This window comes from Cornus florida, unplaced genomic scaffold (assembly GCF_030987335.1).
Source record: "Cornus florida cultivar Cherokee Brave unplaced genomic scaffold, ASM3098733v1 CherokeeBrave_3.0.0_Hap2_Chr11, whole genome shotgun sequence".
Lineage (NCBI taxonomy): Eukaryota > Viridiplantae > Streptophyta > Magnoliopsida > Cornales > Cornaceae > Cornus > Cornus florida.
This window is the reverse complement of record NW_026775581.1, coordinates 16,782,463-16,809,112: the sequence shown is the minus strand read 5'-3', so window position 1 is coordinate 16,809,112 and position 26,650 is coordinate 16,782,463. Positions and strand designations below refer to the sequence as shown.

At 37.9% G+C, this 26,650-nt stretch overlaps 1 protein-coding gene across 7 annotated transcripts; it reads left to right on the top strand.

The window, feature by feature from the left end:
* The first annotated feature begins 10,609 nt into the window (after positions 1-10,609).
* LOC132283560 (uncharacterized) lies at positions 10,610-25,646 on the top strand. Of its 7 annotated transcripts, none has more exons than XM_059785526.1 (4): positions 10,610-10,871; positions 10,999-11,157; positions 12,177-12,286; positions 16,880-25,646. In XM_059785526.1, exon 4 carries the CDS (start codon positions 18,960-18,962, stop codon positions 20,265-20,267), a length of 1,308 nt encoding a protein of 435 aa, XP_059641509.1. In that variant the 5' UTR covers positions 10,610-10,871; positions 10,999-11,157; positions 12,177-12,286; positions 16,880-18,959; the 3' UTR covers positions 20,268-25,646. The 7 variants fall into 7 exon arrangements, 6 of the variants coding, with proteins under 6 accessions (XP_059641509.1, XP_059641512.1, XP_059641513.1 ...); XM_059785529.1 differs by having other exon boundaries at positions 10,610-10,881; XR_009472056.1 differs by lacking the exon at positions 16,880-25,646 and adding an exon at positions 12,505-12,516 and having other exon boundaries at positions 10,610-11,157.
* The last annotated feature ends 1,004 nt before the right edge of the window (positions 25,647-26,650 follow it).

Below are 26,650 nucleotides of genomic sequence, written 5' to 3'. Positions count from 1 at the left end.
AAATTAATAATTTATTAACCTCCTAACCTGGTCTCTATGCATAAAAATAAACTAAACAATTAATTTATTAATTCAAAGGGGAAAAGTAGATAATAACTTGCCTTATGGATTTAAAATAATTCCGCCGGTTGCGCGTAGTCGGGTAAAATCGCCTACACCGGTCCAAGCTTCTTTCTCTCTCTCTTTTCCTTTCACTCTTATAAAATAGCTCTCTGTAATTTTTAAGCTTTCTAACTTAAGTGAGTTGCCTTAAGGGTAAGTTGGCTAACTAATATATATATACAAACTTATATAATATATATAATACAAATATCTAATTTATATTAACTTCTCACCCATTTCTCACATCCGTACCTATAACATTTAAGCCAAGCAAGCCAAGTCAAGCAAAATGTCCTAAGGTTCACCTATGGGAATGAAATCCTATCCTAAGATTTAATTTTTCATCATTACATTGATTTAATACTATTATTATTATTATTATTATTATTATTATTATTATAATACAAATTAAATACTTTAATTTAAATAATATTAATTAATCTAAAACATAACCAATAAAATGTCTAAACTAATCATTATAATATATAGAACAAAAAAAATCAATATTACATGCACAAATAAATAAAATTAATTAAATAATTTAGCATATATAATAAAAAGGTGAATAACTCCATACATTAAAGAATTAACCCAACACAAAATTAATTTAAATAAATTCTTTAAAATTACGGTGTATTACATTCTCCCCCCCTAATAAAGGAATTTCGTCCCCGAAATTCACTACATACCTGTATTAAAAAGCTCTGGATACTTGGCACGGATAATATCTTCCCGTTCCCAAGTAGACTCTGTAGCACTATGATGACTCCACTGTACACGTACTAATGGAATAGTCTTCGTGCGCAGTATCTGATTCCTACGATCGAGAATACAGTAAGGTTGTTCCAAATAGGTTGCATCGGGTTGCAACTCAATTTCACCCACATCAATGTGTTGATATCGATCTTCGTCTCGTAGAAATTTTCGCAGCATAGATACATGAAAAACATTATGTACCCTATGAAGATTATCTGGTAGAGCCAGACGATAAGCTACTGCCCCAATCCGATCTGTAATCATAAAAGGACCCACAAAACGAGGCGACAACTTACCCTTTGACCCAAACCGCATTACTCCCTTCATGGGAGAAACCTTAAGCAAAACCTGATCACCAACCTCAAACTCCAAAACACGAGTTCAACGGTCAGCATAACTTTTTTGTCTGCTTTGAGCTGTACGCATCCGATCCCTAATGATAGCGATCTTTTCTGACGTGTCCTTAATAAATTCAGGACCCAAAAAGCTGTTCTCACCAACTCCAAGCCAACAAACAGGAGACCTACACGGTCTACCGTACAAAGCCTCAAATGGTGCCATACCAATAGTTTTCTGATAACTATTGTTATAAGCAAACTCTGACAGCGGCAAATATTCCTCCCAATTGCCCTTAAAATCAAGAACACATGCCCGCAACATGTCTTCTAAAATCTGATTAACTCGCTCAGTCTGTCCATCTGTCTGAGGATGATAGGCAGTGCTAAGATAAAGTTCTGTACCCAAAGCCTGCTGAAAGCTCCTCTAAAATCCTGATACAAACTTCGGATCTCTATCTGATACGATGGGCAATGGTACGCCATGAAGTTTCATCATTTCTGCAATATACAGCTTAGCATACTGTTCTGACGTAAAGTTTGAACGAACAGGCAGAAAATGAGCGGACTTGGTCAATCTATCAACAATGACCCAAATAGAGTTGTGATTATGATGTGAAGTAGGTAATCCCTCTATGAAGTCCATGGAAATACTCTCCCATTTCCACTCTGGTATAGGAAGTGGCTGTAACGATCCTGGCGGTCTCTGATGATCAATCTTAATCATCTGACAGGTGCTACATTTAGAGACAAAGATAGCTATATCTCTCTTCATGCTGGCCCACCAAAACTGGCGTTTCATGTCCTGATACATCTTGTCTCCCCCTGGATGTACAGAGAACTGAGAAGTGTGTGTCTCTCTCATCACAACATTTCTCAAATTATCAGCTGAAGGCACAATTAAACGTCCCTTGTACCTCAATCCTCCATCAGTCCCTACAGAATAAAAAGGAACATCTCCGGAGGCTAACTCCGAAACCCGATCAATACACTGTTGATCTGAGAGTTGCGCTTGAATGACCTGATGAATGATAGAAGGAGTTACTACCACACATGCCATAAAAGCGTCTGCTAACTCATCAACAGTCTTCAAAGCATCCCACTCCGTTGCAAACAAAGCTGAAAGGCTGACATAGGGTCGACGGCTGAGTGCGTCTGCTACAATATTCGCTTTCCCTGGATGATACTGAATAGAGAAGTGATAGTCTTTCACGAACTCCAACCATCTGCGCTGTCTCATATTCAGTTCCCTCTGTGTGAACAAATACTGTAGACTCTTATGATCGCTAAACAATCGAAAAGTCTCCCCCAAAAGATAATGCCTCCAAATACGCAAGGCAAAAACCACTGCTGCGAGCTCTAGATCGTGAGTCGGGTAATTAAGCTCATGAGGCTTAAGCTTCCTGGACCCATAAGAAACTGGTCGCTCTTCTTGCATCAACACACAACCCAAACCCTTCAGAGAAGCGTCGGTAAATACTAAATACTCGATTCCACTCTGAGGTGTAGCTAAGACAGGTGCAGAAGTTAACTTATTCTTCAATTCTGCAAAAGCAGTCTGACAAGAATCATCCCATACAAATGGTACATTCTTCTTAGTCAGATGAGTAAGTGGACCTGCAATTTTGGAAAATCCCTGGATGAACCTGCGATAATACCCCGCCAATCCCAGAAAACTGTGAATCTCTGTCGGTGAGGTAGGCTGTCCCCACTCCATAACGGCCGCAACCTTGGCTGGATCTACTGCTAACCCTTCTTCTGACACTACATGACCCAGAAATTTGACCTCTTTCTGCCAAAATTCACACTTCTCAAACTTCGCAAACAACTGATGTTCTCGAAGTGTCTGCAACACTGTGCGTAAATGTCTGGCATGGTCCTTCTCCGACTTAGAGTAAACCAGAATATCATCAATGAAAACAATGACAAACTGATCTAAGTACTCTCTGAATACTCTATTCATCAAGTCCATAAAGACAGCTGGAGCGTTCGTTAAACCGAAAGGCATAACACGAAACTCATAAGATCCGTACCTTGTGAGAAATGCTGTCTTTGGAACATCTTGTTCTCTGACTCGTAGCTGATGATAACCAGACCTCAAATCGATCTTTGAGAAGTAAGTAGCTCCCTTCAACTGATCAAACAGGTCATCAATTCTGGGCAACGGGTACTTATTACGAATAGTGACCTTGTTCAGTTCTCTGTAATCAATACAAAGACGAAGAGATCCATCCTTCTTCTTTACAAACAGTACTGGTGCTCCCCATGGTGAAGTACTCCTGCAAATAAATCCCTGGCTGAGCAACTGCTGAATTTGATCTTTCAACTCTCGCATCTCCACTGGTGCCATTCTGTACGGCGCCTTAGCAATAGGCGTAGTGCCTGGAGCTAAATCAATGACGAAGTCTATCTCTCGACTCGGTGGCAAGCCTGGAATTTCCTGGAATACATCCTGGAATTCCTGTACTACCGGAATACTGTCAAGAGATACCGCAGTCGCTTCCTGTGAGTGCTCCTCAAGAACGAATAAATAAGTGCTAGGCCCTCTATCAGGTTGTGGTACAACAAGAAGATACATCTCCTGTCCTGGTATAGCAAATACAATAGACTTTTTGTAACAGTTAACCTCAGCATGGTACTGAGATAACCAGTCCATCCCAAGTATAACATCATACGAATGCATATCTAACACTAACGAATTTGCAAGAAATCGAAGCCGGCCCATATCTATAAGGATATCACCGCTACACTCTCGTAAAATTGCGCCAACTCCCAATGGTGTATAAATATTAAGAGGTTGGTCACATAACTGAGTCGTCATACCAGATAAGATAACAAAAGATCTAGACACAAAAGAATGTGATGCACCAATGTCAAACAGTATACGAGCAGTTCTACCATGTATAGAAAACATACCCTCAATAGCCTGAGGAGCCTACGCATTATGTGGCATGAAGTTATAAACTCTGCCATGATGCAACTGCTGTGGAGGTTGTCCCGGAGGAAATGGTGGTGCTGGAAGTGCCAGAAAATTCTGAACTTGCCCACGTGGCATTGGTGGGGCCGGTAGAGGTAATGGCTGATTAGGTCTTGGCTGCCCATACTGTCCCTGCTTAGCTTTGGGACACATCTTGGCCGGATGCCCAATCTCTCTACAGTGATAACAACGTCCCGTAAAAGGACCTGCCTGCCTCCTCTGTTGACTTCCCGACCACTGTTCCTGTCCGGTCTGAGGTACCCCACCTTGTCTACCCTGATTAGGGACTCCATCCCTCTGCACATCTGGGTTTCCTTTGTTTTTCTTCCAAGGTTGATGTCCCTGAAATTTGCCCCTATCATTGGACTTGGTACCACTGCTGCTTCCTTTCTCCACTGTCTGGTAGTCTCGGTTAGTCCGCTTATCTCCCTTGGACTTCCGGTAATCACTCCTCATCTGGCAGTGCTGTAAAGCGGCATTAACCACCTGGATATAAGTAGTATATGCAGGACTACCTATGATCACCACTTTAATCGGCCATATCAACCCCTTCACAAAGCGGTCTCTCTTCTTTTCTTCCGTATTGACCTCCTCTGGTGCAAATAATGACAAATTAATGAACTTCTGTTCATACTCAGCCACAGTCATATCCTCCTGTTGCAGATCCAAAAATTCAGTCTTCATCGCTGATCTTACTGACATAGGAAAATACTTGTCATCAAAGCGAGTCTGAAATTCAGCATAAGTCAATCTGGTTCTCTCTTCGACAGTAGTAATAGACTCCCACCACTGCAATGCATTGCCTATCAGCATAAACGTAGCTAGCATCTGTTTCTGCACTTCGGTACAGATTACCATCCGAAGATGACGCTCGCTCTCCTGTTTCCACTGATATGCTAACAAGACATCTGTGGACCCCGCAAATGTTGGTGGATTCCCTCTGATAAACGAGTGACGAGTTTTGTCCCATGACATTGGCTGTGCCACTGGTTCAGGAACAGGTACTATCGGAGGAGGCTGCTGGTTTCGTAGAGCAGATGTTACTCCTGCTGCTACAGCTTGTGCAATAATATCAGCAACTTGAGGGGAAAACTCCTGATTCTCATTTTGAGTTGGGGAAATACTGCGATGACGGTTCGCATTCCTTGTCCCACGCCGAGACATCCTTCTTTTAAATTCAGAAAAATCTAACGTCAGTACATTATAATGGACCGATTAAAAGAATACAAAGAACCCTAATACTTAGGCTCTAATTATCAGAATACAAAACGCAGAAGTATAGTAATCACAGATCCCTAAGACACTCGAACCTGGAATGCTCTGATACCAACTGTGACACCCCCAACATTTTCCACGCATAAGTTGATCAGGCTTATACACGAAAACGAGGGATATCAAAAAACAATTGGCAATATACAAGCATGGAATACAAAATGATGATAATAAAAGAATTTAGACAGGAAAGGAACACTAAATAATACAACATCCATCCATCCTTTATTTAAATACAGTACTCCATTACAACTTGAAAATCCTATGTCAAGGATCCCTAAATATAAACCTGAGAGTTCAACGTCAAAAGTAAATAAAAACTGAAACTGAAGTAATACGTAAAACTTCTACCCTGAACTGGATCGTAAGAGTAGATGAGTTCGGATGGTGGTCCCACACTGCTAACCTCAACCTTGGAACGGGTACTGACCGTATCCTGAAATAACAACAATGGTGGGTCAACCCCACGAGCAAGTCCTCTCTACTATGACCCAACTCAGAGAATCAAATAAATTTATCATTATATCCGGATGAGTACTATATCTGTATACATCCTAAGGGAACTATCCAATGTATAACATGACCTCAACCAGAATAGACGGTGATCACTTAGACTCACACTAGGTGGTTAAGTGTCGCCTTTCCCTACCCGGGAAATCAGCTATTATACATGGTGCACGGTACTGACAACACAGACTATAACGAACTACACAGTGATAACACCTCTCAAAGTACTGATGAATATACTGAGCATATAAATTAGGCAATACATGCTAATAATATTACTAAATATACTGAGCATGTCAATTAGGCAACACATGCCAATAATATTAAACCACATACCCCGACAACCACACATCTGTCTATCGCAACGAATGCATAAGGTATAAATGAGTCCAAACTTATTAGCCAGCTCATATGGTTCTATATGGCAACACATCCATATAATATAAATGTGACATAATTAAACAGTCCATTTATTTCCTGAAATGCACACAGCATAATAATCATGGTGTATATATCATTTAGCAGTATAAACATCCCATAAGATATCATGGATAATTTATATGACTAAAACCATGGCATTATTTAATTTAACAGTAATGTTTGATGCCATTTAATAAGATATTAACACTATTTATATTTAACAATGTCATTAAATAAATCACATTAATAACCGTACTGTAAACGAGCCAATAAATGCTTAGAAAAGATTAATCGGCCATAAGAATAATTACCGGGTATTAAAATAATAATTTCGTGGCCCGTTAAACCCGTAAATACCAACACAGTACCTAAAAATCCACGTTTAAGGTTCTGGAATTTACAAAGCAGTCCCTAGGGGTAGTCTGGACTTTTCCAGTAACTGTAGGGGTCCCTCACGCGCCCCCACGCGCCTCCCAGAGCTTCCCACACGCGCCGCCACTTTTCTCACACGCGCACACGCTTACACGCGCCTTCACGCGCGTCTAGAACCTCCCACGCGCGCGCACGCGCTGCCACGCGCGCACTAATGCATCCTGATGACGCGGCACTTGCTGATTCGTTGGTTGCATGGTCTTGCTATGGGCGCGCTACACTGGATGAATCTACCTAATCCAAAGGTTCTTGATCCGGGTGTACTGCAGTAACATGGACTGCGATGCACCGGATCAATCAGACTCTACCAATGGCCAGGATGCACGCGCGCACTAACCTACAATGCGCCGCATCACACTGGATCACTCCGGTCATCTTCTTCACTGCCGGTGGCCGGAAACCTCGCCGGAGGCTCGCCGGAAATTGCAGAAAAGCCCCGGAAAAATCTAGAAAATTCTAGAAAAATCCCTAAAGCCTTATTTAATTATTTTCAGCCATTATAAATTTCATAGGATATTAAATAAATATATACCGTCCTATATAATTAAAATTTCATTAATTTAATAAACTAAAATTAATAATTTATTAACCTCCTAACCTGGTCTCTATGCATAAAAATAAACTAAACAATTAATTTATTAATTCAAAGGGGAAAAGTAGATAATAACTTGCCTTATGGATTTAAAATAATTCCGCCGGTTGCGCGTAGTCGGGTAAAATCGCCTACACCGGTCCAAGCTTCTTTCTCTCTCTCTTTTCCTTTCACTCTTATAAAATAGCTCTCTGTAATTTTTAAGCTTTCTAACTTAAGTGAGTTGCCTTAAGGGTAAGTTGGCTAACTAATATATATATACAAACTTATATAATATATATAATACAAATATCTAATTTATATTAACTTCTCACCCATTTCTCACATCCGTACCTATAACATTTAAGCCAAGCAAGCCAAGTCAAGCAAAATGTCCTAAGGTTCAACTATGGGAATGAAATCCTATCCTAAGATTTAATTTTTCATCATTACATTGATTTAATACTATTATTATTATTATTATTATTATTATTATTATTATTATAATACAAATTAAATACTTTAATTTAAATAATATTAATTAATCTAAAACATAACCAATAAAATGTCTAAACTAATCATTATAATATATAGAACAAAAAAAATCAATATTACATGCACAAATAAATAAAATTAATTAAATAATTTAGCATATATAATAAAAAGGTGAATAACTCCATACATTAAAGAATTAACCTAACACAAAATTAATTTAAATAAACTCTTTAAAATTACGGGGTATTACAATAACAGTATATATATAGGCATAGATAAAACCTAATTCTAATGATAATCTAATATAGAAAACCTAGATTAAACCCTAATCGGCCATAGGATAAAACCCGCGTTATAACCCTTGTCTGCTTCCAACTACTGGACCTCTTAACAGAAAACATAAATAATTATTAACGTAATCCAACAAAAATTAATTAACTTATTATATTAAAATTAAAATTACTAAATTACTTCAACTAATGAAAAAAAATACCAAACACATTTAAAAAAAATAAAACAATTCAAAAACACCAGAAAACAATTAATGCAAGTATACCTCCATAATTAAACAATTAAACCACAATTAAATCAAATAACAAAGTCAAACAATTACACACTTAAACAACTAGTCACATAAAAAATGAAATAAAAATACCTGAAATTCCAATTTTATCCTTTTTAAAACTAGGGGTATTACACCTAACCAATTCACTATCATTCTCTGGAATTCTCACATGGGTTTCTTCCAAAACCTCTGGGTGATCGAGATGTAATAACTCGGTCATTTTCCTTCCTTTCCTTTTTTCTTCATTTTTACGGATTAAATTTTTTTCCTGAAATTTCCTTTCACGTAACCTCACTCTTCGTGCTCATAGTTGGTTTTTGACTCCACGTGCTTCTATCCCAGTTGGTTTCCTTGTTATGCGTAGCTTTACTTTTAGAGAAAAGTTCGTCGGTTGTTTCTTTTTGCCGTAGGGGCGTGGATGAAAAAATTCTTTAGAATCATTTTCGTTTCTTGAGGTATTTTTCATAAATATCTTTTTAAGATATTTTGATTTAGGGGTTTTTAAGAAAATATCTTAGGTCACTTGCGTAGTTATCCTTTTGTGTAGGGGCTTTTGTGTAATTAATGAAAGTTAATTACAAAGTATCTCCTTGGGGCTTGGATCCTCGTACAGAATTCATTTTCACATCTCGTCGAGTCGTATACTCTTAGAATTATCTTGTGATCGATCTCCCCAGTTTTTAAGTTTTTGACCCTAGTTGCCGCCAAACTTGTTTGGGGCATATCTCTCTGTTCGGGACTCAGTTTTCGATGTCGTTTATTTTGTTATTCATGTTTTCCCATTTCGGCTCTTTTTTGTTCAAGTTATTTTTCTATTTGAGCATATTTGCTCAAATTTCACTTTTTCGGACCTGGCGGTGCCCTTCGGGGCGCTTTTAGAGTTTTTATATAAATAGGGGGACTTAAAATGAAAAGTCAACATTTCATCATCTTCTCCCTCTCTTGTCTGACGGCCATGGCAGCCCAAGGGGCTGCCACCCTTCTTCCTTCTTTTCCGGCCACTTCCCTCTTGAAAAATGCCGTAGTGCCTTAGTATTTATCGTAGGTCGTGGCGAGGCGGTCCTTTCTCCCTTATTAGAATCTGGTTTCGGCCATTTTTCGAGTTCAGGTTTAAAGCCAAGTTTGGATTTTGGTGTGACCTCCTTGGGGTTTAATGTTCACCTTGTTATCCCTGATAAAATCCCGAAATATCGTCGAATTCGGGGTAGTTTCCATTTGGTGGCTTTTAAGATTTTCATCTCAAATTGAGGTAGGGGATGTTTTAGAATTATGTATGTATTGTATTGAGTGTTTGCCATGCTTATACAGCTTGTTTACATGCCTTTGTATTAAATCTAGAAATTTAATTTAATTATTTCTTTGTATAAGATTTAATTCACATGGATGTATATTGCTTAGAATTAAATTGTGACATGCTATTAAATTAGGTCTTGATATATTCATTAACATATATTAAATTGGGAATATTTGAATAAGTATTGCAACTTTTTTTTAATAATTTTCTTTTATGAAAATTTAGTTCACATTGTTGTAAATAGCATGAAATTAACTGGTAATGTCACTGCAGCATATTAGGGTTTTACTAGGGGAAAATTACATATAAATGGAGTCAAAGTTCCATATTTATTTAGAGACTGAGTCAAAGTTCCATATTTCTCTAAAATGGATTGCTGAGGTGGCACATGGTTTTTTACTGTTTAGAAAATTGTGATGCCTAAAATGCCCTTCCCTAACAAAAAAGTAGTACCTTCAGTTCAAAAAAGTAGTACATTCGGTTCAAAAAAGTAGTACCTTCGGAGAAAAAGGAGTACCTTCGCGGGTATTTAAAAAACATGGTACCTGAACGCCAAAAAGTAGTACCTTCAGTTCAAAAAAGTAATACCTTCGAAGAAAAAATAATACCTTCACGGAAGGGTATTTTAGGCACCATAATTTCTAAACAGTAAAAAACCATGTGCCACCTCAGCAATTCATTTTAGAAAAATATGGAACTTTGACTCAGCCTCTAAGTAAATATGGAACTTTGACTCCATTTATATATAATTTTCCCTTTTACTAGCATGTTTTAGCCGCGTTTGCTAACAAAACGCTGGTAAGTGCGAAATTTACTCTAATATTTTTTCACTTTTTAATTTCCTTAATTTACCATTATTTCTAAGTTTACCGAGCCCTAGGTTTCTCTTCAGCCTCCCCAATCGCCTCCATCTCTCTCTCTTTCTGTAACTCCCCAATCGCTTCCATCTCTATTTTCGGTCTCAACTCTGAACTTGCTCCCCCCTATCTCTGCAACTCCCCAGTCGCCTCCATCTCTATTCTCGTTCTCAACTCTGAACTTGCCCCCCCTCTCTCTGCAACTCCCCAATCGCCTCCATCTCTATTCTCGTTCGAAGATGAGCCACGAAGCAGCTGAATCTTCTGACTCGGGAGTCCCTCCAACTCGTAAATCAGAGTGAATTAACTCACTTCTTTTTTACTATCATTCTCAACTACTTCATAATCCATGATGTGATCTGAGATTGTTCACTGAGTTTGACGATTTCGAATAATTATTTTTATGAATTTTCAGAAAATGTGGGAAGAAGGATTTCTCGATCGCAATCTTAGAGCGCAAGAAAGCGGCGAATCGACTCGTCGGGCGGTTAATGACGACAACTCGGTGGTCGCGATGCACCCTGATACCATGGAGAAGTTGCAGCTTTTCCGTGGAGATACAATCATGATCAAGGTTTTGGTTGCTTTTGCTTTTTAATTTATATTTATATTTGTATTTGTTTCTTTCTATTTTGGTAGAATTTGGATAATAGGGCTATTGACCGTGTTGATATAATTCATATTATTCTGGTACTATGATTCTAGTCCATCTCTGAACACAAAGCAGCTGTTTGGTGTCAAAATCTCTCCACAGTCATGTTCTTGCAGAAGTAATTGTTTTGCTTTCCATTGTTGAATTAGGATTTTCTTTTTGTGCTTAATTGGGTAATTGGGTTTCTGAGAAAATCAAAAAAGAAAATAAAACTTGGTTCACTTACAACAACCATTTTAATCTCATTTTGTTGTAAGATTTCCAAGTTTTCTTTTCTTTTCCTCCAGAAAAGTATTTGTTTTCAATCATTTTGTTCAGTATCAAAAAATTTAAGCTTAACAATTAACTGTTGAAAGCGAAGATGGTATGGTTTTGAAATAGAACTATACATCAACAGAAAGCAAAATCCATAGTGGGTTTTCAAGAACAGATACACTATGTTTATAAGTCCTAACGTGCTTCAATTGTCATTCGGTAGTTTCATTTTCTATACAAGAAGCTGAATGTTACTTATAGCTATTATTGAGATCCAGTGTATGTAACTATATTGTCATGAAGACTTCTCTTGCAAATTTGGATAAAATAATTTCATCAGGATTTGTTCTGAATTTTGGACTTCCAGAACCACTATGCTCACGAATTCGTCACTGGTTAGGCCAATTATTTATTCACATTCGAGATAACATACTAAAAGTTTTTGACTCGTTTTCCTTCCTGAGAAATCATGACTTCAGATGAGCTTCTGTTTTGAGATTTCATACAAGTGATCATTTGTCAAAAGTGCAAAGTGCTAATTTGTTCCGTATAGGTGGAAGCTTACGTATTTTCCAAACACTTTATGCATCTGTTTTCTCCACTATTTCTTTTATTTCTGCAGAGCTGCTAGCCATGAGATCTTTTTGCACAACTAGATAAAATCCTTTTTTTTTTGCTGTTTGAAGTATATCCAGTTTATTCAGGGCACTCACAGCCTTTTGTGATTTAACTAAAGAAGGGAGTTTGGCTTAAGCTGCCACTTGAGAGATCCGAGCTTGTTCCTATAGCAGTAAAGGTAAACTTCCATATCCTTTGTTTTCTCAAAATAAACCGTTTTCAAATTGAAATGGAAGTATAAGATGTTAATATCTGAATCACTTTCATTAAAGCCATGTGAAGAGCCTCCGCATAATAATGTCTAAACGATTTATTGGTATCGAATACCAAACTACTCTTTGGTTTTTGTTATCCATAATTCAGGGCTATCTCTGAAACCAGTGATTTTGATTATAGGAAGGATTCCAGTATTTTTGTGTAAGGGTTGGGTTGAGTCGATCTGTGGGAAAAGAATATCAATAATAATATTTAGGACATTCAAACTCACAAGTATAATTAAAAAGACCATAAAAAAAAGACCATATCAATCAGTAATCACATTAAGATTTAATGAAAAAAAAAAAAATTGCATGAAGATTTAACCAAACAAAACACACAATAATCACATATAGGCCATTCAATATGCTATCACCATGGAAATTTTAGACAAGGAGCAGATTATCATCAAAACCACGGTGAATCAAAGATAATGTGAGCTATATGGAATCATACAATGCAAAAAAAAAGTCAAAACTATTCTTCAGCTATCATAATTCCACTTGGGAGGTGGGTTAAATCGTGATATTATTGTATTGCAAAGCTTGTTTAAATATATCTTGCGTAGGTATAAACTTGTTTAAAATATTACAATTGATTACCTTGAAAGTTAGTTACTAAATTATAACTTATTTAGTACTTGTGGCTTAGGATGGTAATTTAATTCAATTGTTGTAAAATATTCTTGTTTTGTGTATAAACTGCATATCGAGGACTTGACATATCATATGCCATTTAGACTAAAATTTTAGGACATGGTTTGTGTGGTTTCAACTTTACTTGTGCATGGAAGATGGTTTTTATGCATTATTTGATTTTGTATAAGTTTAGTCTAACTTATTGATTTTGTATAAGTTTTGAACTTATTGATTTTAGAAGGCTTGTAAGGAAAATGTACATGTGATGGCTAGAGTTTGGCTCTAGTACGGAGACAAGAGTTTCCTTAGTCATATGAAGTGCGCAATAGGTAGTACCTTATGGGTTGTAATTACCCAGAATAACTTATACACGCGTGCAGTAGACAGTACCTTGTGAGTCATAATTGCCTATAATAACTTGCTTGGTCTGTGATCAAGTATCGTAGTTTTTCCACTATCTGATTTTGCATTAAACTCCAAGTAGTTAATCATGGATTACTTGTAACTTGTGAATTGATACTTGCCTTGCATTTTTAAATCTCATTTAGTATAGTTGAACTAGTGTACTTGTTTGTGTATTTGAATCTGTTTTAGTGTACTTGAACTTGTATACTTGTGCCGTGTATACTTGTCTTATGCGCAATTCATTTTGCGTAATATACTTGTATTTGTGTACTTGATTTACGAGATTCCCATATTAATTGTATATTTATGTATGTATGCTTAGATATTGCATATCTTGATTTAACATGGTTTAGTGTACTTATAAGTTATACGCTTATATGACGTGCATGGCGTTTAATATTGTTTTGTATACTTGAGCATGTATACTTGTATTTTATCGTTTATTTCAATTGCTAGTCTAGCTTGAGATGATCCCATAGACTCATTTATAACATAGACGTTAGGTGACATAACTCTTTTGAATTGTTTTACGTTAATGTGATAATCTTGTAAAAAGTTAGGTCTATACATGCTTATTCCCTACGAGTAATACAGGTTACTCACCCCTCACTGAATGTAACCTGTTTTAGGCAAGAAGACGTGATTTCGGGATGCACAATATCCCTGAGTCATTTTGTTGAATTGAACTTCTTTTAATTGTATTCTTGTTCACATGTAAGTGTTAGCATGTTTGAGTTTTACTTTTCAAGTTGTAATGCATAGTTAGGTTAAAAATGTCATTTCTACCTTGAGACTTGTAATGTGTGCCTAAGTACACTTTTTGACGTTTATTTTATGCATATGATATGTGGCCAAGGGCCAAACCTTATTTGAAATCACATAAATGTAATAAATTTGAAAAATTGCCTTTAATGAGAATAATATGAAAACCATTTGTTTTAACGTGTCATTTATGCATCGGAGTGTGTATTAGGTATGAAATTCATTATTTGCCATTCATTTAATATGTATGAGGTGTGGCTAAGGGTCAAACACCATTTTATTCTTAGTTTTACATTTGGGTTTCATATATTGCATTTTTTAGTAAAATTAGGAAAATAAGAGGCTTTAGGAATTCATTTTCAATTCGGGTGGTGCAAAGAGCGCACGTGCACACTCATTAGCACTTATTTAATATGTATGACATGTGGCCAAGGGCTAAACAGTCTTTTGATTGCATCTAAGTCCGGTTGTTGCATTGTTTACCTTTAAAAGGTATTTTTCACGTATTGGGATTTGGATAGGTCATATTTTGCATTGGCGGTATTTTTAAGCCGTGGATCATTGTAGCACGTCTTAATAGGTAAGTTACGTCTGTGTGCATGATCGTTTCTCGGTAAAACCATTTCTTTGGTGATTTGAGCCTCCTATGGACTCATTTTGCACTTTTTATGCCAAAAACTATGCATAAGGGCATTTTGGGGTTTTCACATGAAAAATAAAGTTTTCTTTTGGTATGGTTGGCTAGGAAACATGATTTTGGGAGGGGTTTCTTCTTTGTATTTTTTTCAGAAAGGCTCAGAAAGTCCTCAAAATCACATTTCAAGTTCAGTTTTTAGTTTTGCTTATCAGTAGACGAGTGCTCGAAGATTGGGCAGTGGGCACAGCAAGGGCGTGCCCAATTATGAGTGCTCGTCGCCCTTGGATGAGCGCTCGTCCATCTATCTGTGTGTGTGTGCACTTTGTTTCAGCACTGCTCCTCCGATTTCAAATTATTGTATCTCTTTTGTTCTAACTCCGAATTGGTCCATTCTTGAGTTTAAACTGACCACGTCGAAATAAACTTTCTAATGGTACTAATTATAGTTTTAGATTCCACTTATACATCGAGATATTCAAGTTTTAGTGAGATAGTGTCAGGATTTGGTTCGAACCGGGATGGAGTTTCTCTTTCTTTGACTGCAAAACTTGATATCTTTGCCGTCCGGACTCTGAATCAAGTGATTCTTGAGTTTATCTTTGTTAATTTTTTGTTGTCTTTCCAATAGTGTGTACGGTGGCACCTATTTTAGTTTGGAATGACCATTTTTCCCTTGGTCCTTTCCTTAGAGGGTTTTAAAACTCTAACTTTAGTCTTGCTTCCGTTGAGTCACAGGACTTATCAGAAGGTCATTCTTATATCTTAGGGATGATGTACATCTCTAAAAACTTGTTTATGTTTAGCTTCTGCAGTTTTGGATTAGTTTCGGGTCATCACAGGATGCACTGGGTTTGTAAAATCTAAGGTCGTCACACGAGATTAGGCTCTGGTGAGGGCGTGACCAGAGTTGTTCCGACGATTCCCGCACGGAGCTAACCCTCACCTCCCTAGTCACTGAATCTCAAGCTTCCTTGAATCCTCATCGCCCTCGGTAGTAAAAGCCTCGCCTCCTCTCATCTTCAGATCCTCTACACTCAGTCGATTCAGATTTCATCCTCACTCCTCATCCTCTCTTCTGTAATCTGTATCGCGGCTTACACTGTTATACACCATCTCAGACTTCTCCGATCTGTATTGCGGCTTACACTATATTCTGTATTTATTTATATTTATATTTATATTTTTGTTATTGTATTCTGTTAAGTAATGGAACAACACTAACATTCTGTTCGGTTCGGTTCGGTTCCATACCTATACGGTTCCGGTTCTGGTTCCCTTTTTAAGGAACCGTTGTGAATGGTTCCGGTTCCGACCGGAACAGTACGAAACCGAACTGTGTGCACTCCTAGATCCGATTCAAGTCTAAATTAATCAAGAGTTTATCCTTAATTATTGACAATGAGCTATTTATGATCGCTATTTATATTCTTGTATTGATCACCATCACATATATATAAATATCTCTTACAACCAAGGGAACATATTCAATTCCATCATGAATCAAAAACATAATACATTAGTGTTCACCAATTGTATAATACATAAATGTCATTTCAAATAAGGAACAATGTTTATACAATCCAAGTAAGATTTTTCTATGCCAGGGCATACAAATCCCAACGATCTCCCACTTGCCCTTATAGCCAATTCGAATTGCATCTAACTCCCATGTTATCCAAGTGACGATCAAAACAATTGATTGACGGCGCCTTTATGAATGGATCAACAAGGTCGTGTTCCAATGTAATCTTGATAATAAGTACATTTTGTTGATGGGAAAGTATTATGTAGAGCATGATACTTCTCTCAATGTACCTTGTTCCTCTATGGAACTTAGGGCCATTGGTTTGGGTTACTTCCACACTATTATTGTATAGAGCTTGATAGGTAGGCAAGTATGCTCCAAAACCTTTAAATCACTAAGATTAAACAAGAAAACTTCCATTGCTGCCTGTGAGGTTGTGATAAGCGCCGAATATTGTATATTCAAGCGCCCTAAATTGTATTAGTTAAGTTCTTTATTTGTGTATTTTATATAGATTATCTCCAATTGTATGTTTTTGCACATTTTCAGGTCCATTGGCCAAAAAGAAGCAAGAAGAATGCTTTGTGGAGTTTTGGCCATCAAAAAAAACAAGGCTGAATTTCTAGCAGCAGTAGATCCTGAACTTTGCTCGCCATTTTGACCTAGCAAACTCAAGAACTGGACTTCCCTCATAACATGAAAGATTTAGAGCTCTGAATCAGCTTTCCAAATCTTCAAACGGTTTGTAATTCGGAGCTCGGAGCAGAGAGTTATGGCCTTGTTACCAGAGGTGCGCAGAACTGCCTGGCAGCAATGCAATTCTGCCTTGATCTTCATTTTCGACCAACCAGACTTGAGAATTGGGTCTTCATCAAAACATGAAGTTTTTAAAGCACTGAATCAGCTCTCCAAATCTTCAAACAGATCATCATTCAGAGTTCGGGACACAAAGTTATAGCAGTTTTACCAAAATAGGTCAGCGCTGAGCAAGAGGAGAATGTTGCACATTGCACTAAGTTAGAGTGCTCGAGATCACTTTTTGTGTGCTCGAAAATCAGGCAGATTGCACTCGGAAATGGCTCAATTTCAGCCACTTGCACATTGGTTTCCTCAATGCCATCTTCCTTCTTTATGAAGTGGTTGGAGGTGTTCCTTGGAGGAGAGAGAGAGGGTTTTGTTGGAGAATAAAAAGCTACCAAAGGCCACACATTTGCTATCTTGAATATTTTAGCAAGATAGAGGAGAGAGAAGAGAGCAAGGAGGAGGGTGTTCTTGAGTGCTACAGTAGGAGCACGAAAATGGAGTCTTGGATGGAGCTTCTTCCTTCTTCTAGCTTAGCAATGGGTAACTAACTCTTTCTCTAGGGAGGTGATGAAGTCCCTCCCTTGTAAGCATGTCCTAGGATAGTCTATTTTGGGGATTTACCATGTATATTTTATGGTCTTTTCATAACCAAGAGCACCTCATTTGTTGTAATGAATGTTGATACATGTATGGATGATTTCTTTAAGTTGATTATCTTGTCTTAGATGATGTCTTAGAGTAATCATATTGCATGAGTTTTTCATGGTGAGAGTGGAAGCAAGGTTATGAAATGGTTTCATGGCATGTTGATAGGTGACCTTGATAGACCATTGCTTAGGAAATCCTTTGATGGTGTATGCTTAATCTCTAACTCCATGTGCTTTATCATTTTGTCAAGAACTTGATAGTCTCTCATTTAAGTAAATGTGTATAAGCTACACCTTAGTTAGGTAGTCTAAGCATGTTTATCTTTTGATGGATTATACTTGTTTGAGACCTAATGTACCTCTTGATTACTTATATGGCAACCATGTGTTGCTATGTAAGTCTTGACCATCATATGTTGTTTTTCCCCAAATTTAGGTCTAATCTAGCATATGTATAGGGATGGAGGCGGATTCACTTCCCTAGTCTCCTCTTCTTAATCTTTTCATCCTAAATTCCTTGCAAATTAGTGTTTTATGCACTTTGAATTCCTAATTTAAGTGACAACAAACAAAACCTCTATGAACACCCCTTCATCATCCTAAGAATGACTCTAAACACTTAGGTTGCCTTAGACTAGCGCAGTCCCAGTGGTTCGACTTACCCGACCAATAGCCCTATTTTACAATGATTCGTGCTATTGCGAAGGTTGATGTTAGTTGATCAACCGATCAATTTTTGGCGTCGTTGCCGGGGACTGCAAACGGTTTAGCTACCAAAGTTCTAGGGTTAATTTTAGTTTGATTGTGAATATTGTGTCTTGTGAATACTCCTTGTGTATTTTTGATCATCTTCGTGTTTGTGAGATTCTAGGGACTCGAAACTCGCCGTGGGAACGCTAGCAAATTGTGAGTCTAGAGGACCCCAGGTAAGTCTTGTGACTTCTAGTTTCGAATTGTGGATATTGTGCATGTGTTAAGCTTAGAAGTAGTTAATTTATTTGTGAAGCCCTTATCGAGGCTATTTTTGTTTTACTATATTGCAAAGCATCGGTTCTTGTCGTGGCCATTTATTTCCTATCTTGTTGATAATTGAGGAGAAAGGGATCATTGTATGTGGAGTTGATGATAAAGAATTGTTGTGTTGATTATGTTATGTGTTGTTGATGTTTAAGTCCTAGATGGAGGGTAGTTATCTTCCAACTCAATTCTACACACCACATGCGTTTTGTGCTTTTTGCTCTAGTAATACACATCATACAAGAGATTGTTTTCCAACGAGACAATTCTCGGATTTTTATCTAGAGCAACCAAATGCAAATTTCTCTGAATCGGGTAGTGATCCATACTTCAATGGTTATGACTCGGGTAGGGGAGATCACCAAAATTTCTTGTGGCATGACATGGAAAATTCAGCCCCACAATCTCATGGGCAACATTTTCAAGCCAATTTTCAACCCAATGATCATTATTTCCAGCCCTCTTTTCCTTTTCCACCGTCTCCATTGGATGAGCTAATTGTTGCTAACAAACAAATGATGGAGTCTATGCACACACAAATGATGGACTCCAACAATCAACTATTGGCCTCCCTTGCTAGCATGCAATCCACAGTAGAGTCTATCAATCAAGTGGTACCATATCACCAGTCCCAAGTTAGTGCAATGATAGATGACCAAATATCTCAAATTCAACAAAGGATTAATGCTAAAAATCATGAAGAGGAGGAAACATTTTCATTTGAATTTATGGCCAATCCAAAAGAAAATTCTATGAATGATGAGATTACTCCTAGTAACTTTCATCATGAGAATGATCAAGTGGTTATTACATGTGAAAATGATGAAATGGTGGTTGAAGATCAAATTGTTGCCACTCATAAAATGGAAGAATTTGTGGTTAAAAATGAGGAAAAAGATGATGAGATTGCATCCTTTAAAACTCCAGAACAACCCCTAAATAATCCTTTGCTCGATGCACCTCCTTCAATGGAGGATCCTCTAAAAGCTTGTTTGGCTCATTTCAATTGTGAGGATTTTAATGTTGACAATTCCATTTCGGAGGTGAATTCTTTGCTTAATATTCATCCACCTATTCATTCTCTTCCTTGGTCAACATCAAATGTATCTCTTTCTTGGGAGCTTGCATCTCATCCCATTCCCTCATTTGAGTTGTCTCAAGTTGTTGAGCCCAAACCGCCGGATAAGTGTGAGGAGGATGTTGAAATTTTGAAGGACAAGTTGTCGAGCATTCCCGTGCTCAATATGACCCTTCAAAAGCCTTTGCTAGGTGCACTCTCACCTACTCCATCTTCCTATAATTCAAATAAGCCCTATAATCCAAAGTTCTTCATTGAGGATGAAGAGTGGGTTGAGGTCTTTCCGCTACCTCTTTTCCACTTTTGTCTTCAAGCTCTTCCTCCTTCGCTTTTAAAAGAATTATCCTATTTGGGGAAGCTTGAATCTCTTGAGAGACATGGTATCGGGTAAGGAGGACTAACCTGATCTCGGTGTGTCTAGCTATCGAGATTTTTGAGGATTAGTACCTGCTCTAACTTCGTCTAGCTATCGATATTAAATTTAGCAAAGCAAGGGAGGCAATTCTTTCAATTTCCAAGCTTCCTTCTCTTTGAAATTGCTCGTGCCTTGCAAAATTTTCTGGGAAACGGTTTAGAAAAGCCAAAAATTTGATTTTTCTTAGACCTTCTCAACTCTAATTTTCATTCCCGGAAATTTCCATCGCTTCCTAGCAATTTCATCGGATCTTGGGAATGCTACTCATGTGCATAATGTCTCATTTGTAATACATTCTTGAAAATTTTCGCAAAATCATCCATTCATTGAAATTCTTACATTGTTTAAAATTTTTCCATGCATTTGCAATGTTTAAAATTTTTTCAAAATTCCCCATGCATTGTCCCATGCAAAATTTCAATTTCTTTCCATGCATGCAAAGCTTCAAAAATCCATCCATGCATTAGATTGGAATAATGTGCAAAGTTTTAAAATTTTCCATGCATGGCTTGAATTGAAGCTGCTGCTTGCAATGATTTTTCAATGCATGGGAATGACATGAAAAATTTTCGATGCATGGAATGGCATGCAAAGTTTTCAAATATTTTTCCAACTGCCATGCAAAGCTTTAAAAATCTTTCCATGCATGGGAATGGCATGCCAAGTTTAAAAATTTTCCATCCATGCATTGGAATGGAATGAATTTGCAAAGTTCAAAATTCATCCATACATTGGAAATGTGTTACATTTTGAAATTTTTTCCAATTATATTCATGCATTAGCAAGATGTTGCAAAGTTTGACACATTTGTTTCAGCAATTGCATCCACTCAAAATGCTCACTGGGCCAAGATTCTAGTGCTCGAATGATCTAACCAAAATTCCATGAGCTACTACCCATTTTGGAGCACTCTAAATTCCATTTGGATTGCTCCAAATGTCTTCACCATCAATCCCAAGCTCACTGCCCATTTTTGGAGCACTCTAGCTTCCATTTGGATTGCTCCAAATTACCACACCAACTTGCCGAAGTCACTACCTTCATTTCGAGCAATCTAGCTCCATTTAGAGTGCTCCAATTGTGAACCAATCTTGCATGCACCACTGCCCAATTTTAGAGCGCTCTAAATTCCATTTGGATTGCTCCAAATTTCAGTCCTCACAGCCGAGCTCACCCCCGAGCCTACTGAGCCATTTTCGAGCACTCTAAATTCTAGTTTGAGTGCTCGAATTTCATGCACCAACCCACCCAACTCACTGCTCTCAGTTCAAGCACTCGCCGATCCTATTTGGAGTGCTCGAACTCCACCTTCTTTCTCTCTCCATTGCCAACGCCCCGAGCACTCGTTGCCTCACCCTCATCGCCTTCTCTTCCTCTCGGCCATCTCATCCAGGCCAACCCAAGCATGCAACCACCCTTGCATGCCAACTAACCACCACCCTACCCTCTCGGCATCCACTCCTATCTCCCTCCTTCAACCCACTCCACCATGCAACCTCAATCAAACACCAACACCACCATCTTCTCTCTTCTCCAACCCACAACCTCCTCTAACAGCATGCATGCCATCCCTCTCAACCATCCCTCTCCCTACCAAGCTACACAACCATGCCCCCTCATCTCGGAAACTCCCATGCATGAACCCAAACCCAACCAACCTCCACCTTTTCTCTCTCTCATTCAACACACCTAATCACCAATCTCTCTATCTCATCCACCATGCAATCCTTATGCAACCTAAGCAACCCACACCTCATTTCCCTCAGCTTCCAACACCAACCCCACCCTCTCGGCATCTTGCATACACCATCAACTTCCACCACCTCAACCGACAAACTAACCTCTCAGCAACCTCTCATCATCCTCAACCATGCATGCCTTCCACGGCCACCCTCCCAACACAATCCCAACCATTCACATCAACACCATGCACACACCAACCAAACCGACCACCACCCCAACCTTCACCCCTCTCTCATTCACCAACCAACCCTCACACAAGCCTTCTCTCTCTCGGCACCTTCACTCCCTAACCACCCACCACCCTTCACACTCAATCAACCTCATCCTCAATTCCTCCACAACACCCTCATGCATGCCATTCAAAAAAAAAAAAAAATAAATAAATAAATAATGGCACACTTTTGGCATTCTTTTGCTATCCATTTTACACTTGTGGCTAATGTCTGCATTTGTGTTTTGTTTGGATTTTTATCTTGCACTACAATTCAGGTTAGTGTTTTTAATTCTGTTTTGATTTTTCTTAAGAGCCTATGCTTTTACATGTGTATATTAGTTGTGTTTTGACAGGTCTTCCTGTCCAAGTTTGGGGGACGCTTTTGCGCACTCACATAGCTGAACATCTACGTCGTCGTCACTCCACTTGGTATTATTGTTCTTTTCCCCCCCTTTTGGCTCTTATTTTGGTATGCTTGTCTTCACACCTTAAGGACAATGTGTCATTCAAGTTTGGGGGTGCATTTATACATTTTTGGTTTCATAATTTTTGCTAAGCAATGATAGTATAACTTGACACTTGTCGGAGATGAAACATATGTTTAATACCTTGTGTATAGAAGCAATTGAAATTTTTGAAAATAAAAAAAAATTTGAGTTGAAATGATCATGTGGATTCAAATCAGTCTATATAAATGTCTCAATTAGATTCTCGCTGGATTTGACACTCTTTTAAGCTTCACAATGCACAGATGCACATTGGAAACTTAACTGTGAGGCACGCAACTTGATTGACCTTGACCTTGGCTTAGTTAATTTGATTTGATGAACCTGATAGATGAATATCTTTGGCATGATTTAAGTTATCTAAAAAAAAAAAAAAACTGAGAAAGAAAGAAAAAAATGACCAGTTGACGTTCGTAGCCTTTCCAACTCGAGCTATTAAGCCCTAGGAGTGTCTCTACACTTAGCACCCTAAAGCCGTCTGGTTTGGGAGTTGTTGGCCTAACGCTTGCTACAAGGGTTGGTTAGAAAGCTTAAAGGACTTAAACATTGTACGGTCATTCAAAAAAATTGTAATAAACATGGTTCGCTAGAGTTCGTAGCCTTTCCAACTTGAGCTATTAAGCCCTTTGGAATGTCTCTACACTTAACACCCTAAAGCCATCTGGTTTGGGAGTTGTTGGCCTAACGCTTGCTACAAGGGTTGGTTAGAAAGTTTAAGGGACTTCAGCATTGCACAACCATTCTATGTTTCGCTTATGAGTTGCAATAAATTGTCAACAAGTAACAAAAGTTGTCTTGTAAATAAAATCATGCCTTAGGGACCTCATTTAAAGGGGAATTCAATGATTTGAAAACTTGTGCTTGGGAATTGGAAAAGAATGTAAAAGCCGCATGTTGAGAATCCAATTCACTTTCACTGAAGCTAGAGTTGATTTCCATTCAAGAGATGATAATTGAGTTATTTATATAGACTTTGATGTTGATGCATGTATGTGGAAATGTATTTAGCCAATTTTTGTATCAATGCTTCATATATGCAAGGTAGTTTTCCCAATGACCCCATCTCTAGTTTTTGTCTGTTTTAAGTTGTATTTGAGCTATGTATCTATTTTATTTTACCATGGTAGATATTTTTCTAGTAGCAGTCCCATGTTTGTCATTCCATTGAGTTTTGCATTTTGGTTTTGCTAAGGGACTAGCAAAATGTAAGTTTGGGGGTGTGATAAGCGCCGAATATTGTATATTCAAGCGCCCTAAATTGCATTAGTTAAGTTCTTTATTTGTGTATTTTATATAGATTATCTCCAATTGTATGTTTTTGCACATTTTCAGGTCCATTGGCCAAAAAGAAGCAAGAAGAATGCTTTGTGGAGTTTTGGCCATCAAAAGGCACAAGACTGAATTTCTGGCAGCAGTAGATCCTGAACTTTCCTCGCCATTTTGACCTAGCAAACTCAAGAACTGGACTTCCCTCACAACATGAAAGATTTAGATCTCTGAATCAGCTTTCCAAATCTTCAAACGGTTTGTCATTCGGAGCTCGGAGCAGAGAGTTATGGCCTTGTTACCAGAGGTGCGCAGAACTGCCTGGCAGCAATGCAATTCTGCCTTGATCTTCATTTTCGACCAACCAGACTTGAGAATTGGGTCTTCATCAAAACATGAAGTTTTTAAAGCACTGAATCAGCTCTCCAAATATTCAAACAGATCATCATTCGGAGTTCGGGGCACAAAGTTATAGCAGTTTTACAAAAATAGGTCAGCGCTGAGCAAGAGGAGCATGTTGCACATTGCACTAAGTTAGAGTGCTCGAGATCACTTTTCGAGTGCTCGAAAATCAGGCAGATTGCACTCAGAAATGGCTCAATTTCAGCCACTTGCACATTGGTTTCCTCAATGCCATCTTCCTTCTTTATGAAGTGGTTGGAGGTGTTCCTTGGAGGAGAGAGAGAGGGTTTTGTTGGAGAATAAAAAGCTACCAAAGGCCACACATTTGCTATCTTGAATATTTTAGCAAGATAGAGGAGAGAGAAGAGAGCAAGGAGGAGGGTGTTCTTGAGTGCTACAGTAGGAGCATGAAAATGAAGTCTTGGATGGAGCTTCTTCCTTCTTCTAGCTTAGCAATGGGTAACTAACTCTTTCTCTAGGGAGGTGATGAAGTCCCTCCCTTGTAAGCATGTCCTAGGATAGTCTATTTTGGGGATTTGCCATGTATATTTTATGGTCTTTTCATAACCAAGAGCACCTCATTTGTTGTAATGAATGTTGATACATGTATGGATGATTTCTTTAAGTTGATTATCTTGTCTTAGATGATGTCTTAGAGTAATCATATTGCATGAGTTTTTCATGGTGAGAGTGGAAGCAAGGTTATGAAATGGTTTCATGGCATGTTGATAGGTGACCTTGATAGACCATTGCTTAGGAAATCCTTTGATGGTGTATGCTTAATCTCTAACTCCATGTGCTTTATCATTTTGTCAAGAACTTGATAGTCTCTCATTTAAGTAAATGTGTATAAGCTACACCTTAGTTAGGTAGTCTAAGCATGTTTATCTTTTGATGGATTATACTTGTTTGAGACCTAATGTACCTCTTGATTACTTATATGGCAACCATGTGTTGCTATGTAAGTCTTGACCATCATATGTTGTTTTTCCCCAAATTTAGGTCTAATCTAGCATATGTATAGGGATGGAGGCGGATTCACTTCCCTAGTCTCCTCTTCTTAATCTTTTCATCCTAAATTCCTTGCAAATTAGTGTTTTATGCACTTTGAATTCCTAATTTAAGTGACAACAAACAAAACCTCTATGAACACCCCTTCATCATCCTAAGAATGACTCTAAACACTTAGGTTGCCTTAGACTAGCGCAGTCCCAGTGGTTCGACTTACCCGACCAATAGCCCTATTTTACAATGATTCGTGCTATTGCGAAGGTTGATGTTAGTTGATCAACCGATCAGGTTGCAATGCAATGTACTCCACCTTTATGGTTAAGTCAGTAGTGGAATTCTACTTAACACTCTACCAACTGATTTCCCTTCTATTGAGTGAACATATATACTCAGACGTGGACCTCTTAGTATCTACGTCTGATTAAAAATCAGAGTCTGCATACCTGACTGGGACCAAATCATCATTTCCATAAATGAGGATAAGATTCTCTATTCTCTTAAGGTACTTTACAATATTCTTCGCAATTATCCAGTGATCAAGTCTAGGATTGGACTGACACCTACTGACTATAGGATGCATGAGATAAGCCTATTTTATTTTTAACTTGGTCTCATAAAAGCTTGATCCCTGAAAAATAACCTACTTCTCTAAGATCCTTTATTTAAAATTAGTTAAACATCCACCTCATGATTGATACAAAAACTTCCATTTCATTACCAATGAGCAGGATGCCATCAACATATAGAACGAGGAATTCAATGACATTACCCTGTACACACATGATTCATTCTCATTTTGTTCGAAGTCAATAGTTTGACTGCCTAATCAAAATGAATTTTGCAAGTGTGTAAAGCTTGCCTGAGTTCATAAATGAACCTTTGCAACTTCTACACATGATCATCTCAGCCTTTCACTACAAAATCGTTTGGTACCCTCTTGCAGATTCACTTGCCACAAATAGGTTTTACCCTACTTGGTAGTTCTATAAAATCCTAGACTTTATTAGAATATATAGATTCCACTCTTATTTTATAGTAACTTACCAAAATGATATGTATCCATACCGGTTCACGCTTCCATGTAGCTTATTGGGTCTGACTTGTGTTTAATAGGGACGTCCATAAAGATCTCATCTAAAAACATGACTGTCGAATTGGATGAGAATCCTCCTACTACAACAATGTATGGATACAGGAATCTATGTTCTAGATGATGT